Source organism: Orcinus orca, chromosome 11 (assembly GCF_937001465.1).
Source record: "Orcinus orca chromosome 11, mOrcOrc1.1, whole genome shotgun sequence".
Lineage (NCBI taxonomy): Eukaryota > Metazoa > Chordata > Mammalia > Artiodactyla > Delphinidae > Orcinus > Orcinus orca.
In genome coordinates this window covers 49,021,232-49,039,170 of record NC_064569.1, presented here as the reverse complement: position 1 = coordinate 49,039,170, position 17,939 = coordinate 49,021,232, and the positions used below count along the sequence as shown (strand labels likewise).

The window sequence follows — 17,939 nt, the reverse complement described above, 5'->3', positions numbered from 1 at the left end:
GTTTCTGTGTCCATCCAGCCAGTCTATGTCTTTTGGTTGGATCATTTAATCCATTTCCATTTAAGGTAATTATCAATATGTATGTTCCTATTACCATTTTCTCAATTGTTGTGGGTTTTATTTTTGTAGGTCTTTTCCTACTCTTATGTTTCCTGCCTGGAGAAGTTCCTTTAGCATTTGTTGTAAAGCTGTTTTGTGGTGCTGAATTCTCTAAGATTTTTCTTGTTTTGTAAAGGTTTTGATTTCCTTGTCGAATCTGAATGAGATCCTTGCTGGGCAGAGTAATCTTGGTTGTAGTTTTTTCCCTTTCATCTCTTTAAATATGTTCTGCCCCTCCCTTCTGACTTGCAGAGTTTCTGCTGAAAGATCAGCTGTTAACATTATGGCGACTCCCATGTATGTTATTGGTTGTTTTTCCCTTGCTGCTTTTAATATTTTTTCCTTGTATTTAATTTTTGACTGTTTGATTAATATGTGTCTTGATGTGTTTCTCCTTGGATTTATCATCTATGGGATTCTCTGAGCTTTCTAGACTTGATTATTTCCTTTCCCATATTAGGGAAATTTTCAACTATAATCTCTTCAAATATTTCTCAGTCCCTTTCTTTTTCTCTTCTTCTTCTGGGACCCCTATAATTCGAATGTTGGTGCATTTAATGTTGTCCCAGAGGTCTCTGAGGCTGTTGTCAATTCTTCTCATTCTTTTTTCTTTTTTCTGGTCTGAGGTAGTTATTTCCACTATTTTATCTTCCAGGTCACTTATCCATTCTTCTGCCTCTGTTATTCTGCTATTGATTCCTTCTAGAGATTGTTAAATTTCATTAATTGTTTTGTTCATCATTGTTTGTTTGCTCCTTAGTTCTTCTGGGTCCTTGTTAAACGTTTCTTGTATTTTCTATTTCCAAGATTTTGTATCATGTTTACTATCATTACTCTGAATTTTTTTTCAGGTAGGCTGCCTATTTCCTCTTCATTTTTTGGTGTGGTGTGTTTTTACTTTGCTCCTTCATCTGCTGTGTGTTTCTATGTCTTGTCATTTTGCCTCACTTACTGTGTTTGGGGTCTCCTTTCACAGGCTGCAGGTTCATATTTCCTGTTGTTTTTGGTGTCTGCCCCGAGTGGGTAACGTTTGTTCAGTGGGTTGTGTAGGCTTCCTGGTGGAGGGGACTAGTGCCTGTGTTCTGGTGGATAAGGCTGGATCTTGTCTTTCTGGTTGGCATGACCGTGTCCAGTGGTGTGTTTTGTGGTGTCTGTGACATTATTATGATTTTAGGCAGCCTCTCTGCTAATGGGTGGGGTTGTGGTTCTGCCTTGCTAGTTGTTTGGTGTAGGGTGTCCGGCACTCTGGCTGCTGGTTTTGAGTGGAGTTGGGTCTTACCGTTGAGATGGAGATCTCTGGGAGAGCTTTTGCTGTTTAATATTCCATCGAGCCGGGTAGTCTCTGGTGGACTAGTGTCCTGAACTCAGCTCTGCCACCTCAGAAGCACATGCCTGACACCCAGCTGGGCTCACCAAGACCCTGTCAACCACACAGCTCAGAATAAAAAGGAGAAAGAAAGAAAGAAAGAAAGAAAGAAAGAAAGAGAGAGAGAGAAGAAAGAGAGAGAGAGAGAGAGGGAGGGAGGGAGGGAGGGAGGAAGGGAGGAAGGAAGGAAGGTTATTAAAATTAAAAATAAAAATTATTAAAAAGTAAAAAAAAAAAAGAAAGAAAGACGAGAGCAACCAAACCAAAAAACAATCCACCAATGATAAGAAGAGCTAAAGAACTATACTAAAAAAACACAAAAAACAAAAAAAACGGATAGACAGAACCGTAGGACAAATGGTAAAAGCAAAGCTCTACAGACAAAATCACACAAAGGCCACCGCCTCAATTTTGGGATGATTCATTGTCTATTCAGGTATTACAGAGATGCAGGGTACATCACGTTGATTGTGGAGATTTATTCTCTTGCTCCTTGTGGCTGCTGAGAGAGGTTTCCCTTTCTCTTCTTTGTTCTCACAGGTTCTGGGGTTCAGCTTTGGATTGGCCCTTCCTCTGCGTGTAGGTCGCCTTAGGGCATCTGTTCTTCGCTCAGACAGGATGGGGTTAAAGTAGCAGCTGATTAGGGGGTTCTGCCTCACTCAGGCCGGAGGGAGGGAGGGCATGGAATGTGGGGCAAGCCTGCAGCGGCAGAGGCCGGCATGATGTTGCAACAGCCTTAGGCGCCCCGTGTGTTCTCCTGGGGAAGTTGTCCCTGGATCATGGGACCCTGGCAGTGGCGGGCTGCACAGGCTCCCAGGAGGGAGGTGTGGATAGTGACCTGTGCTCGCACACAGGCTTCTTGGTGGCTGCAGCAGCAGCCTTAGCGTTTCATGCCCGTCTCTGGTGTCCCCACTGATAGGCGCAGCTCACGTCCGTCTCTGGAGCTCGTTCAGGCAGTGCTTTGAATCCCCTCCGCTTGGGCACCCCAAAACAATGGTCTCTTGCCTCTTAGGCAGTTCCAGACTTTGTCCCAGAGTCCCTGATTTCTAGCTGCGGCATAGTAGCCCCCTTCAGCCTGTGTTCACGCAGCCAACCCCAGTCCTCTCCCTGGGATCTGACCTCCGAAGCTGGAGCCTCAGCTCCCAGCCCCCACCCATCCCAGCAGGTGAGCAGACAAGCCTGTCAGGCTGGTGAGTGCTGGTTGGCACCGATCCTCTTGCGGGAATCTCTCCGCTTTGCCCTCTGCACCCCTGCACCCCTCCGAAGCTTCCGCCCTCCGCCACCGGCAGTCTCCGCCCACGAAGGGGCTTCCTAGTGTGTGGAAACTTTTCCTTCTTCACACCTCCCTCCCAGAGGGGCAGGTCCTGTCCCTATTCTTTTGTCTCTGTTTTTTCTTTTTTCTTTTGCCCTACCCAGGTACGTGGGGAGTTTCTTTCCTTTTGGGAAGTCTGAGGTCTTCTGCCAGCGTTCAGTAGGTGTTCTGTAGGAGTTGTTCCACATATAGTTGTATTTCTGATGTATTTGTGGGGAGGAAGGTGATCTCCACATCTTACTCCTCTACCATCTTGAAGGTCTCCCCTTCTCATTTTAAATACAATAAAAATACTCTTAGTTAAGTAATTTATCCAAAGTCATATAGAAAGTAGGCAGGAAGCCAGATTTTAAACCAAGCAATCTAATCTGAAAGATCAAACACCTATTCCTTTGTACATTATCTAGACATGTCACAAGACCAAGGTCCGTGGAGGACTTGCAGCTATTGGGGCCACTGAAATTCTCTCCAGTCATCTCCCTCCACAGGCCTCTCATGCACTCAAGGAACAAAACATCCAAATGACTGAACACTTTCCGGTCTCATTCTTTTTGAGCCCTTATACATGCCAGCCATTGGGCCAGGCTTTTCACATACATATCCCACATTAGAGAAGAAGAAACTGAGGCAGGAGATCCAGAAACTCGCATAAGATGACAGAATTAAAAACCAGGAGGGCCTGGACTCAAATCCAAACAATCTGACTCGGGGGTAAGTCTGTGTTCTTAGTCATACTGCGCTGTCTCCTCAACATCTGAATCAGCGCGCACAACTTCCCCAGACCAAGAAGTGTTCATGTATACCCATATTAAATATAAGTAATATATCAATTTATTTTTTCATCCACTTATCGGTGTGAATGACTTCTCTTCAAAATTATACAACCATCATTGCCACCACTGAGTCATACTTTTGGATATAGTATATTTTGGAAGTGAAGGTGTAAGGAAAAGATAACTTAGAGAACTCGAGGAAGGGGAGTCAACCTAGGTCAGGAAGTGACCTCACAAACTTGCAGTAGAGTGAAGGCAAGAATGTAGGTCAAACAAGATTAGAGTTCAAAATAGGATCCGAACCTGAGAAGGCACAGGGTGATGGATGTATATTTTATCTGCCTCATAAATAAATGCAGATGGATTATATCTTATATATTTCATTTACCCCTTAGCAATATAGTAGTTAATATAAAGATTTTAGATTTAGACTATTTGAGATTTGACTTTTTACTCTATCATTAAACATGACCTCAGCAAATTTCCAAATATCATCATCTACAAATGGGGTTAGACATACCAACATCCCCAATTCGTCCTGAAAAACAATTGAAATAATATTGTATTAGGTGCTACAGAAAGTAGTTGCTCAATTTTTATTATGGGTAGCTATTATTTTATTATAACTTTGCTTCACTTTCCTGAGTTTTGTAGTCTCAGCTTGAAAATGTTAACCTGATATTTTTCATTTTGCTTTTCCATTTTTCTTCTACTTCTCATAAAGTACAACATGGTAGATTCCAGTAATATTAAAACATCTGTGTATCTCTAGTAGTAGTGTTGTACAGTAAGGTGACTTTTTTTTTTTTGCGGTACATGGGCCTCTCACTGTTTTGGCCTCTCCCATTGCGGAGCACAGGCTCCGGACGCGCAGACCCAGCGGCCATGGCTCACAGGCCCAGCCGCTCCGCGGCATGCGGGATCTTCCCAGACCGGGGCACGAACCCGTGTCCCCTGCATCGGCAGGGGGACTCTCAACCACTGCGCCACCAGGGAAGCCTGTAAGGTGACTTTTTAAAAACACATTAGGAATAATAGATTTGAAGTGACTTTATTCTATGCAGGGATTCATCACACACATTTTATCTAAACTGTTTACCCTGACCATTTGACCTGGTCTTGAAGAAGGTTTTGTTTTCTTTGTTTTTCTTAAAGTAGAATAAGTCCCTTATTTAAAGATTATTCAAACAACTGTGCCTTGGATTTTTTGAATAAGCTGAATCTATATTTATATGGAAAGAAAAATGGTAATGTTTCCCAGTTGATTTAGGCTGTTAAGTGAAATAAGATTGACTGATTAGGGCCTCTCTTACCTCTTGCATTGTATCAAGGTACTTTATTTGGAAAACTTTAATATTTTTTCTGTTCATAGTTTATATACAGTGAATAGCATTTTAATATAAGGAATGCAAATTGAGGTGTTAAGGTGTCATGGGAAGCTTTAAATGTAGCACAGTTATAATGGAAAAGCAATGGTTTCACATACTTAGGATTTTTATTATTATTTTTTTTATTTGCAGGATGAGTAAGAGATACTTACAGAAAGCAACAAAAGGAAAACTGCTAATAATAATATTTATTGTAACCTTGTGGGGGAAAGTTGTGTCCAGTGCAAACCATCATAAAGGTAAGCTGTTCTGTTTTCTTCCTCAGCTCTCTGAGGAAGGGGACTCCCTTTAACACAAACTATTATGTTCTGCTTTTACTGGTCAGTTAATTTTACTAAATGTGGGTCTGCCCATGGCAATTCTCTTTAAGTAAAAATGCAGAAAGAGTTATTCTTAATATGGCTTTGATAGGTAATGAATGATTATTTCAATGTTTCCAGGATTACTGACACTTCTGCAAATAATGTTCAAAGAGTATGGAATCGTGACTTCGTTTTCTTCTTAGCATTTCCATTTTTAAGATAAGATTTTAAGATTTTTAAGATAATGATGTTAAAATGTTGAGTTGACACGTAATAAAGATGAGTTTCAAATTGCAATCATCCTATAATGAAACCATCTTTAATGATATGTGTCTTAATAATACGTATACATGTAAATTTCCTTTCCGTGCTTTTTGTAGATCATATTTCTTCATGCCAGAGTACATCTTTGGCCACTCTTTTGATTCTACCCCAGTATGTTATTAAGAAGGCTCAATTCTGCCATAGAACAGGGTGACGATATTTGTTTTATATGTGTGTGTTAAGCTTGACAGCTCAAAACTATGCCCTTTCTGTTCTCTTTTCTGAGCATAAGACTCAGTATAGTGAATACTTTTTCCAAATGAATTAAAATTCCATTTACTTTTATTTTAATCTATTTCTGGACTGTCCCTACCATAATCAAGTATTCATAACCTGAAAAGTCAATTTAGATTTTTCTGTGAAATATGATTTTACAATTCTGTTCTCTTTCCTCTGTAAAGTCCACAGACTAGCAACTTACTTTCTTGTTTTATTTTTGAGTGAAGAGAAAGTTAAGACTGCCTTGAATTTTGTAACACTTAAAATAGTTACACATGTGCATTTAATTAGCATTTAATTACGGAACAAGTACACCAGGGAATGGAAAGATGTGGTGTGAGGGAGGTATGCTTATAAGAGAAAATCTTTCCCCCCTGTGTTTAAAACCAAAAAGAGTCATCTTTCAAAATATGAATTTTATAAAGAGGTCCTTCATATTTCACAATCCTGTTTTTGCCCCACAGAGTGTGTGTGTGTGTGTGTGTGCATTTCTTCTTTTCTTTAGTACAGCACTTGGATCCACAGATAAAACTTTAAATTCTCTTGAATAAGGGTTACTGGTATAAAATTAAGAAGTTGTTAAGGAAGATGTTATTCACGTGTCTCCAAATTGGCTACAGTGAACCAAACTGAAGGACAAAGCAGCCTTAAATACTTACCTTGTAAAAAGGGGCAAACCACTGGGTCCAGGCCCCATGCCTTGGGCTTAACAGGAGAAGACACATCATCCATACATGGTCACCCAGTGCACCTTCCCAGCCTGTAAAAGTGGAATTGAGAGCTTTGGGGGAGATTCATAGTAATTGTGGGTGTCATCCCAGCAAAGCAAGGGTTCATGATAAGGATGCTTTCTCATCCTCAAAGCCAAGTGATGGGATCTCTAAGAGAGTCATTCATGAGGACTGCTCCTCAGTGAATATTGCATACAATTTTTAAAGCTGTTTTTAAGAATTTTTAAGTTGTGTTATGTTCTATGCTAACTCCAAAACTAAGATCTTTTCTTACTTTTTGCCGAAAAATATATTTCTTGAACATAAGAGATTATACCTTGACTCAGAAAACTCAAAGTGCCAAACTCAAAGTTCTAAAACATTATAGAAGATAAACTTTTGTGTTGTTTTGCTGATCCATTTCCACCCTACCAAGAATATTTTGGAGGAAGAATTTAGGAAAGATTTCTCTGCCTCTCCCTCTTTCCCCTTTTCCTTTCTTTCTTCCCTTTACATTTTCCATGCAAAATGCCCCCTTTGTTTAAACTGTTTTACATTTAATAAGTGTAATGTACATATATGTTTTAGGACCTATTCATAAAATGAACACAAGTGTGCTCACCCCCGAGTTGAGACATGTAACATATCTAATTCTCTTGAACCTGATTGTGTCTGCCACTCTAATTTCATTCCTTTGCCTCCTTACCCAAGAAAATCACTATTCTAAATTTTGTGATTATAATTCCCTTGCTTTTATTTATAATTTCACCATGTATTTATACCTATCCAAATGGCATGCTGCTTAATTCTGTTGTTATTGAATTTACATAATAGTATTATACTGTGTTTTTCTGTAATTTGCTAATTTGCCCAACAATATATTTGTGACATTCATTATACTTGATGGTAACTATAGTTAATACTAATTTTTTTTTTTACCATTGCCCCATATTTTGTTGTATGAAGTCACCACAATTTATGTATTTATTCTCTTCTACCTGAACAGTTGGTGTTCTATTTTCTTGTCATTATGAACTATGCTTCTATGAATATTCTACTTCTTTCCTGGTGCACATGTGCAAGGGTTTCTCAAGAGCACATTCCAAGGAGCAAAATTCTGGGTCACAGGGCATTGCATATCTTCAGTCTTACCAGATTATGTGGAAGGCTTTTTTCCAAAGTGGTAGTACTAAGAAAGTTGTTCAAGTTATTTCTTTTTACTGATGTATAGTAGATTTACAATATTATACTAATTTCAGGTATACAACATAGTAATTCAAAACTTGTATAGATTATATTCCATTTAAAGATTTTATAAAATATTGGCTATATTCCCTGTACTGTACAATATACCATTGTAGCTTATTTTATACATAATAGTTTGTACCTCTTAATCCTCTATCCCTATGCTTCCCCTCCCTCCTTTCCTCTCCCCACTGTTAATCACTAGTTTGTTCTCTATATCTGTGAGACTGTTTCTGTTTTGTTATATTCATTTGTTTATTTTAATAACATACAGTATTTGTCTCTGTCTGACTTATTTCACTAAGCACAATACCCTCCAGATCCATCCATGTTGTTGCAAATGGCAAATTTTCATTCCTTTTTATGGCTGAGTAGTATTCCTGTGTGTGTGTGTGTGTGTGTGTGTGTGTGTGTGTGTGTGTGTGTGTGTACTGCATCTTCTTTATCCATTCATCTTTTGATGGACATTTAGGTTGCTTCCGTAGCTTGGCTATTGTAAATAAGACTCCTTTGAGCACTGAGCGTATGAAAATTTCGAATTAGAGTTTGCGTGTGAATTTTTTTTTTAATTGAAGTATAGTTGATTTACAATGTTGTGTTAGTTTCAAGTGTACAGCACAGTGATTCAGTTATACACATATATGTCTGTGTGTGTGTGTATGTGTATACAGATTCTTTTCTCAGATTCTTTTCCCTTATAGGTTATCACAAATATTGAGTATAATTCCCTGTGCTATACAGTAGGTTGTTGTTGGTTATCTATTTTATGTATAGTAGTGTGTATATGTTAATCACAACCTCCTAATTTATCCCTCTCCCACCTCTTTCCCACTTGGTAACCAAAAGCTTGTTTTCTATGTCTGTGAATCTATTTCTGTTTTGTAAACATGTTCATTTGTATCTTTTTTTTTTGATTCCACATATAAGCAATATCATATGATATTTGTCTTTTTCTGTCTGACTTACTTCACTTAGTATGATAATCTCTAGGTCCATCTGTGTTGCTGCAAATGGCATTATTTCATTATTTTTTATGGCTGAGTAGTATTCCATTGTATATATGTACCACATCTTCTTTATCCCTTCGTTTGTCGATGGACATTTAGGTTGCTTCTATGTCTTGTCTATTGTAAATAGTGCTGCAATGAACATTGGGGTGCATGTATCTTTTCAAATTATAGTTTTCTCCAGATATATTGGATATATACCCAGGAGTGGAGTTGTTGAATCATATGGTAGATCTATTTTTTTTTGTTTTTGGAGGCAACTTCATCCTGTTTTCCATAGTGGCTGCACCAATTTACATTGCCACCAGTAGTGTACAAGAGTTGCCTTTTCTTCACATCCGTGCCAACATTTATTATTTGTGATCCTTTTTATGATAGCCATTTTGACAGGTGTGAGGTGTTATCTCATTGTGGTTTTGATTTGCTTATCCCTGATTATTAGCGATGTTGAGCACCTTTTCATGTGCCTCTTGGCCCTCTGTGTGTCTCCTTTGGAAAATTGCCTATTCAGTTATGCCCATTTTTTTAATCAAGTTGTATGTTTTTTGAGTTGTATGAGTTGTTTATGTATAGGGTATATTAATCCCTTATCCATCATATCATTTGCAAATATTTTCACCCACTTAGTAGGTTGTCTTTTGTTTTGTTGATGGCTTCCTTTGCTGTGCAAAAGCTTTTAAGTTTAATTAGGTCCCATTTGTTTATTTTTGCTTTTGTTTCCATTACTTTAAGAGACAGATCCGAAAATATATTGCTATGATTTATGTCAAAGAGTGTTCTGCCTATGTTTTCTTCCAGGAGTTTTATGATTTCAGGTCTTACATTTAAGTCTTTAATCCATTTTGAGCTTATTCTTGTATATGGTTTGAGAAAATGTTCTAATTCCATTCTTTAACATGTAGCTGTCCAGTTTTCCCACGGCTTACTGAAGAGATTATTTTTTTTTTCCCCATTGTATATACTTGCCTCCTCTGTCATAGATTAATTGACCATAAGTTCATGGCTTTATTTCTGGGCTCTCTGTTCCATTGATGTATTTCTATTTTCATGCCAATACCATCCTAATTTGATGGCTGTAGCTTTTAAGTCAGGGAGTGTGACACCGCCAGTTCTGTTCTTCTTACTCAAGTTTGTTTTGTCTATTCAGGGCCTTTTGTGTTTCCCTACAAATTTTAGAATTATTCATTCTAGTTCTGTAAAAAAAAAGTGCCCAGCAGCACACTCCCCTCTTGTCATCCAAACGATATGCTCTCAGAATTCCCCCTGAGAGGGCTGCCTAGGTCCTTCTGTTGTGGTAGGCTGACTATGTAGGCTGACTGGTGGGCTTTGTTGGCCCCTAGCCCAGTTGATTACCAGACCCTGCCTTGTGTGGATGTTGCTAGCTACTGACTAGTGGGGCCTGGTCATGAGGCAGCTGACTGCAGAACCCCAAGGGGCCCTGGGGCTAATGTTGGCTCACTGGCGGTAGGAGTGAGGGTCCAGAAGACTCTGGAGCTGTTGCTCCACCTACTGGCAGGCAGAGCTGGGTCCTGGAGTCTGGCTGCAGGGCCCAGGGATCCCAGAGCTGGTATCAGATCACTGGTGGGCAGGGGTCTGGTTCCTGACACAGTTGGGTATGTGGTCCATGGTGTCCTGAAGCTTGTGTTGGCCTGCTAGTTGCAGGGCCAGGGCCCAGGGCCCAGATCCCAGGCCCCAGGCTCCACTGGTCCCAGGGTAGGGTCTAGCTTGCCGTAGGTGGACTAGGTCTTCAGGCTGAGGGACTGTGATTTTCTTGCATCTGGTGTCTGCCCCCTAGTGGGTTAGGCTGGTCTAGAGGCTGGTGCAGGCTTCTTGGATGGCAGGGCTGGTGTCTGCCTACTAGTGGGTGGAGCTGTGTCTTGGCCCTCTGGTCGGTAAGGCTGTGTCTAGAGGTGGCCGTGGGTTCAGGAAGTCATTAGGCAGCCTGTCTACTGATGGGTGGGGATGTGTCCTCACCCAGTTAGTTGTTTGGCCTGAGGCTCCCTAGCACTTATGCCTACAGGTTGTTGGGTGGGACCAGGTCTTGGCACTATTGAGCCAGAGGGAGGATCCCATGATGCCAGCTGCCAGCAGCAGTGTCCATGTGGTAGAAAGCTCCCTAATATGGCTACTGACAGTATCTATGTCCCGAGAATGAGCTACAGCCACCCCCCGCCTCTCTAGGTGACTCTCCAAGACCAGCAGTTAGATCTAGCCCATGCTCCTGTCAAATTACTGCTTTTGCCCTGGGTACCAGTGCATATGGGATTTTGTGTGGGCCTTTAAGGGTAAAGTCTCTGTTTCCCTCAGTCCTGGCACTCCCCAAATTAAGCTCCACTGGCCTTCAAAGCCAAATGCTCTGGGGACTTGTCTTCTCAGTGCAGGACCCCAGGGCTGCAGTTCGCCCACCCAGGGGTATGGGAATTGATTATATTGTGAGCCCACCTTTCCTATCCTACCTGTCCCATTGTGGTTCCTTCTTTAGGTTTTTAGTTGTGAAAAATCTTTTCCTGTAGGTTCTCGTCTTTTTCATAGATTGTTGTTCTGCAGATAGTTGTAATTTTGGTGTGCTCATGATAGGAGATGAGCTCAGGGTCTTTCTACTCCACCATCTTGGCCAATGCACCTATTCTCTCTTTATTTTTTTCCATTTAAATTACAGTGTGTCTTGTTTTGTTCCTCTTTGGGTTGATCCTCTTTGGGACTCTGTGCTTCCTGGACCTGGATTTCTGTTTCTTTTCCCAGGTTAATGAAGTGTTCAGGTATTATGTCTTAAAATATGTTCTCTGTTCCTTTTTCTCTCTCTCCTCCTTCTAGGACCCCTATAATGTGAATGTTAGTATGGTTGGTGTTGTCCAAGAGGTCTCTTAAACATCCTTATTTCTTTTTTTTTTTTCTTTCCTGTTCAGCTTCAGTGATTTTCACTACTGTGCCTTCCAGTTCACTGATCCAGCCCTCTGTATCATATAATCTACTGTTGATTCCTTCTAACTTATTTTTTATTTCACTTATTGTATTCTTCATGTCTGTTTGATTCTTCTTTATATTTTCTAAATCTTTCTTAAAAACTTCTAACTTCTCATTCTATTCATCCATTCTTCTCCTGAGTTCCTTGATCATCTTTATAATAATTTCCTTGAACTCTTTATCAGATAAATTGCCTATCTCCATTTAGTTCTTCTTCTGGAGTTGTATCTTGTTCCTTTGTTTGGAACATGTTCCTCCATTTGGAACATATTCCTCTGCCACCTCATTTACCACTTTTAATATCTATGTATCTGGTAGTTTAGTTGTTTTTCCCAACCTTGGAGAAGTAGCCTTTTGTAGGAGATGTCCTCTGCGTTCCAACAGCACACTCCTCTCTGATCACCAGAGCTACATGCTCTAGTGGTGCCCCCTATTTAGACTGTGTGGGTCCTTCTGTTGTGGTGGGCTGACTACTGTGGGCAGTCTGGTAGATGTGGCTGGCCCAGGGTCTGGTTGGTTGCCAGGCTCTGCCTTGTATGGAGGAAGCCTTTGGGGTTCTGGAGCTAGTGTTGACTCACTGATGGGCAGAGCTGGGTCCTGGGGTTGCAGGCCAGGGTTCTTGGATCTAGTGTTGGCCTGCTGGTAGGTGGGGCTGGTTCCTCACATGGCTGGCTACAGGTTCCATGGTGACCAAAAGCTGATGTTGGCCCACTCGTAAATGGGACTGAATCCCAGGGCAGCTTGTTGAGAAATCCAAGGTATCTCAAGCTGGTGTTATCCTGATGGTGGGTGTGGCCAGGGTCTGGGGGTTCCTAGGGCTGGTTATCATCCTGCTGGTGAGTGGGGCCAGAGCCCAGGAGCTACTGCCAGCTCACTGGTGGGCTGAGCTGGGTCCTGGGATCTCTGGCTGCAGGGACCTGGGGGTCCTGGAGCTGCTTTTAGCCTGTTGGTGGGCAGGGACTGTTCCTGACTCAGCTGACTATGTGGTCCAGGGTGTCCCAAAGCTTTTGCTGGCCCACTGGTGGGTGAAATCAAATCCTGGGGCAGCCGGCTGAGGGTCCCAAGGTATTTTAGAGCTTGTGTTTGGCCTGTGGGTGTTCTGCAGGGCTGCGGTGGTTCTGGGGATGGTATCGGCCCACTGGTGGACAAAGCTGTGTCCTGGGGTCTCTGGTTGCAGGGCCCTGGGGGTCCCAGGGCTAGTGCCTGTACACTGGTGTTTGATGCAGGGTCCTGGTCAGTCTGGTAGACAGGGCCATGTCCTGGGGTAGCTGTGGCGTTGTAAGGCAGCCTGCCTGCTGGTGGGTGGGACTGTCTCTCTGCCTGGCTAGTTGCTTGGCCTGAGGCATCCAAGTACTGGAGCTGATAGGCTAGTGGGTGGGACTGGGTCCTGGTGCCAATAAGCTAGAAGGCGGATTCCAAAATTGAACTTGCCAGCACCTGTGTCCACATGGTAGAACAAGGTCCCCCCAAATTGGCTGCCACCAGTGTCTATGTCCCCAGGGTGAGCTCCAGTTGCCTCCTGCCTCTCTGAGAGACTCTCCAAGATCAGCAGGTGGGTCTGACCCAGGCTTCTTTCAAATTACCACTTCTGCCCTGGGTGCCAGAGTGTGTGAGAGTTTGTGTCTGCCCTGTAAGAGTGGAGTCTCTATCTCCCACAGTCCACATGGCTTTCATCATGCGTAAGGCTTAGAGCAAGGAAGGCCTATTCGCTTATTTCTATTTTTTATTGTGAGATAATTAATAAGAAATCTGTGTCTGATTGAGAGCACTTCGTGTGAGCATTCAAGATAAAAGTAATACAGTTGAATATTAAAAATCCAACAGCTCTATTCTAAGAGCTTTGTAGATAATAACTCATTTAATCCTTATGACAATCTATAAGGTAGGTACTATTATTCATCCTATTTTATAGATCAGAAACTGTGGCAAAGAAAGGTTAAATAATTTGGCCCAAGTTGCTTAGTTAGTAACCATTGAGAGCAGGATTCAAATCTAGGAAGTCTTGTTCCATGTAACATGATAAATATCTAGCAGTGAATTCTTTTTATTTATACTATTTGGGATTTAGTTGACTTCCTGAATCTGTGGATTGATGTCTTTCATAAACTTTGAAAGAATTTCAGGCATTATGTCTTGAAATATTGCTTCTATACCATTGTTACTGAACTAGAACTCTGGTTAGGTATATGTCAGCTTTCCCTCTCTATTCTCCATATATTTCAACCTCTATTTTATATTTTACACCTTCAAGTCTTTCTGTGCTATATTCTGGGATATTTATTCAGATCTGTTTATTTCTACCACACTATTTCTATGTTCTCTTGGGTCTAATCTGCTCTTTAATGCAGATATTGAGTTTTAATTTCATCTAGTACATGCTACTAAAAATTCTTTTTTTCTTACAAATTGTCTTGGCTTTTGATATATTTTGTTCTTTATTTATTTAGTTTATATTTCTTTTTATACATTTTATATCAAATCTCACATATATATAAAATTCGATGCTTCTATTTTATGAAATTTTTGTGATTTCTTCCTGTTGACTCTCACTCATAGTACTTTATTTATTTTAGGGTTTTGTGATTTTTAAAAATTTTGTGAGCTAATGTTCACTGGAATCATATTTGCGAGAGTTTTTAAGGCCTATATTTAGAATGCATTCTTCCAGAGATGATTTGCATACGCCATGTGTCTTAGGTTTCTCTAAAAGCAGAGCCAAGTCAGGAATTCTTGTTTATGTGATTTATAGAAAGAGTGCTCTCAGGAGACAGAGAGCAAGGACAGCAGGATAGACTTGGAGACAAAAGATGAGCACAAATAGAGTCTCAGCTGGAGAACAGCCTGGTCAGGTCCTTTGGGGAGGATCAGAAACATAAATTGCTCCACAGAGTGGAGCTCCTTGAGGTGAGATAAGTAGCCTCTTGTACACTTGTGTCCATTTGTCATTGGCCATTGATCTGTTACCCATGGTAGGGAATAGCCTTCCTGGGGAAGTAGCTTCTCTTTAGCAGAGGGTGGATTTCTGAACAAGGGAGGGGCTGTGAATTGTAATCCCCTAACATTCACAGCAAGTGGAGGAAAGGTGCACTGCTGATAGAAAGGATGTTGGCAGTGAACCAACAGCTACACATCACTGCGGTCAACTGCTCATACCCCTCAGCTCTGCTTGCTTCTTACTTTAAATTTACTCTGTTTAGGCAAAGCTTATCGAGGATTCTGCTTGGTTATAATTTCCAAGAAAACCTATGTGAGGAGGAATAGTGGGGCTGCTACTAATGCAGTTGGTACCAAGGCCTTTATTGATACTCATTATCTGCCCACTTCCCTAGCCATTTTAGATTCCTCTCTCCTTCCTGTTCACCTAGAAGCCTTACCTGATGTTTTACGCAGACCTGAGGGTTCTGAGGGTTCTGAGCTCTGGATTATCATGTTGTGAATTCTGGGGTTGTTGTACTTATAAATTTATAGTTGTAACTGGGCATTGGGATGCCAAGAAATACCTCAGTGGATCATCTGAGAGCCTAACATATTCTCCCCTGCCCTGGTTCATAGCAGCTACCCATAGCAGTGATCACTGGGGTCATTAAACTCATCAGTATTTAAGTCCTTTTTTTCTTGCTTGTCTATGGGGCTGACTATGCAGCAATTGGAGCTATATGTTTAGCAGGACTCTTACCGTTGCCCCTGGTAAAAGCATTCCCTTTCTGGGAATCAGGACTTCTAGATTCATAGAGTCTATTGGTAGTTTTCACAGGAATATTTTAGATTGGATAATTCTGATGGAAAATTTGTTTTACTCAATAATTTTCGAGTACCCACAGTAAGGACTGAGAATAAAGCAGTACATACAAGAGGCAAAAATTTTCTTTATGGAGTTTTTGTCCTAGAGGTGGGAAGATAGATAATAAAAAGGAAAAGTAAAACAGTTTTATAGTATAAATGCTATTTATAGGAAAAAATAAAGAAAGAAAGAGGTATAAGAAGTGTTCAAGAGGGACTGTAGTTTTAAATAAGGCCTTTGGGTAAGACCTAAATTTTCCAATGGAGCCAGCCATGAAAATATCTGGGGGAAGGAAGGATGTTGCAGGCAGAGCAGTAAATAAGTATGAATGCTTTCAAGTAGGAGCATGCCTGGAGACATGAGGAGTAGCAAGGCTGCTGTGTATAGAGCAGAGTATGTAAGAAAGAGAGTGGTAAGAGACTGGGTCATTACAGAACAGGTAAGTATAGGAGATGAAACAACAGAATAAGTAGCTCTTCCAAATACCAGTGCAATAGCACTGTGTTCTCAAGAGCAACCAACTGGAGAATTGTCTTACTGTTTCTTGAACATAATGTAGAAACACTGTAGAAATCTAGAGCATTTGTATTTGAAAAATGAGATATGTAAAAATCAGAGAATGTTGTCACCTGCTTAATAAAATCTTCTGAGCTTTGGGAACTAAAAGTCCCTCACACACAGACAAACCTCCCCAGAGATTCTGTCCTGAATTCTTACAATTGTCTTCAGCTGGGCATTTTGGGAGCAGGGTGGGTGGTGGGTGGGGGGTGGGGGGGGGTAGTGGTTAACTCAGAGCATTGTGACAGCCAATCAGAAAGTATAAGCAGTATTTCCCACTTGGAAGCAATTACATTAGGTACAGCTTCAGATAGTGGGGATTAGAGAGGAAATATTTCAGTTTAGAACTCCAAGTTCCCAACAGAAAAACATAGTCATTAATCTTAGAAGGCCAATATGTTTTCTTGCCTTTTCTTCCTTTACCCGTCACATCCAAACTAAATCTAACGAGAATGAGTCATCATTGAATGTTTGGGTTGGAAAAGTATTTAGTGTGAAAGAGATTATAAACAGATGAGAGTTATACGTAACAGAAACAAATTTTTTAAATGTTCATTTGATTAGCTAATATTGAGTGTTATTCCCATTATTATACTAGGTGTTTACTAATCTGAATTGCAACTTTTGATTGAATGAAAAATTTTCAAAGAAAAACAAATTTAAAATAAAGGTGATTTTCAGCCCAAAGCCTAGATGAGAGAGCAGCCATTTAATTTGTTTTGGTAGCCCTTTGTTTGTTGGTTCATTTGATAGTTTATTCATTTCTCTAACCAACAACCCAGAAAACAAAATATATATATATTTTTTTCATTAAAACAAAATTTGTTTTAATTCTAAAACAATAAATATTTACTATTGACATTTTTTAAAATATAGATAAGCAAAGGAGGGAGAAATAAAAATCACTCATAATCCTACCTTCCAAAATAACCACTGTTACCCTTTCAAAAACAGGATACAATTTTGTGACCTCCTTTTCTCACTTTGAAATATACAAAATACTTATTGAGTATCTGTCAAGTGTTGGGCTTTAGGTCAAGCTCTGGAGGTTAATAAGTGACCCACACAGGCATGATCCATGCCCTATGGAACTTACAGAAAAGTAGGCATGAAAAACATTAATCTGATAATCAGACAAATAAATATTTAGCTATAAATTATTAAGTGTTTAGAGATAAGATTTCAGGATAAGAGTATGTAAACTGTAAAATGGGTAGAGGGAAATCTGGGAGGTCTTTTCTAGGGAAGAGACATTTGAGCTGAGATCTGAATGGGGAGTGGGAGCTGGGCATCCAGATAGGATCAGTAGCCTGTGCAAAGGTGCTGAGACATGAAGGAATAGAATGCTTTGGAGCAAAAACAAGATCACTGTGTCTGAAGGACAAAAAACAAGGAGGATGGTAGGCACAATTAGGCAGGGGAGGTGGTGGGGCAGATCCTTTGGGGCCATATTCAGAATGTTGGTTTTCTTATAGTTAAAATTGTTTGAACCAATTTCGCTAGGATATTTCTAGGTTCTCTTGGGCTGGTTCGCAGTTGACTATGATGTACACCAAAGTTTAAGAACCCTGATTATAATGCATAGTGTTCCAAGGACCTTGTTTATGAGAACAATTGGATTAATGTCCTAAGAGAAAGAAAAATGGCCATAACATAAACTGACTCTACTTTGGACTTTTAACAATATATTTTATTTTTCATTTTATTGAATTTTCAGAGTAATACATGTTCATTGAGAAACTTTGGTAAGAAAAAAATATATCAAAAGAAATCAAATTACCCATAATTCTTGCACATAGAAATTATTAGATGCCATGTGGGCATATTTTCATCTGGTTTAATTTATGAATGTATTAAACATATTTGAGAGCATGATGTTCATTCATTTATT

The 17,939-nt window shown here is 40.3% G+C and overlaps 2 protein-coding genes across 2 annotated transcripts in view; one reads left to right on the top strand and one right to left on the bottom strand.

Annotated features, from left to right (window-relative positions):
- TAFA2 (TAFA chemokine like family member 2) overlaps positions 1 to 17,939 on the top strand; it is a 555,918-nt gene that overhangs the window by 381,540 nt on the left and 156,439 nt on the right. The window contains exon 2 of the mRNA XM_004276580.3: positions 5,071 to 5,177. Coding sequence (XP_004276628.1) covers positions 5,072 to 5,177 — 106 coding nt within the window. The 5' untranslated portion in view covers position 5,071. The remainder of the gene's footprint in view (positions 1 to 5,070; positions 5,178 to 17,939) is intronic.
- Positions 1 to 17,939, bottom strand: part of USP15 (ubiquitin specific peptidase 15) — a 692,408-nt gene that overhangs the window by 564,372 nt on the left and 110,097 nt on the right. The gene's annotated exons all lie outside the window — the stretch shown is intronic.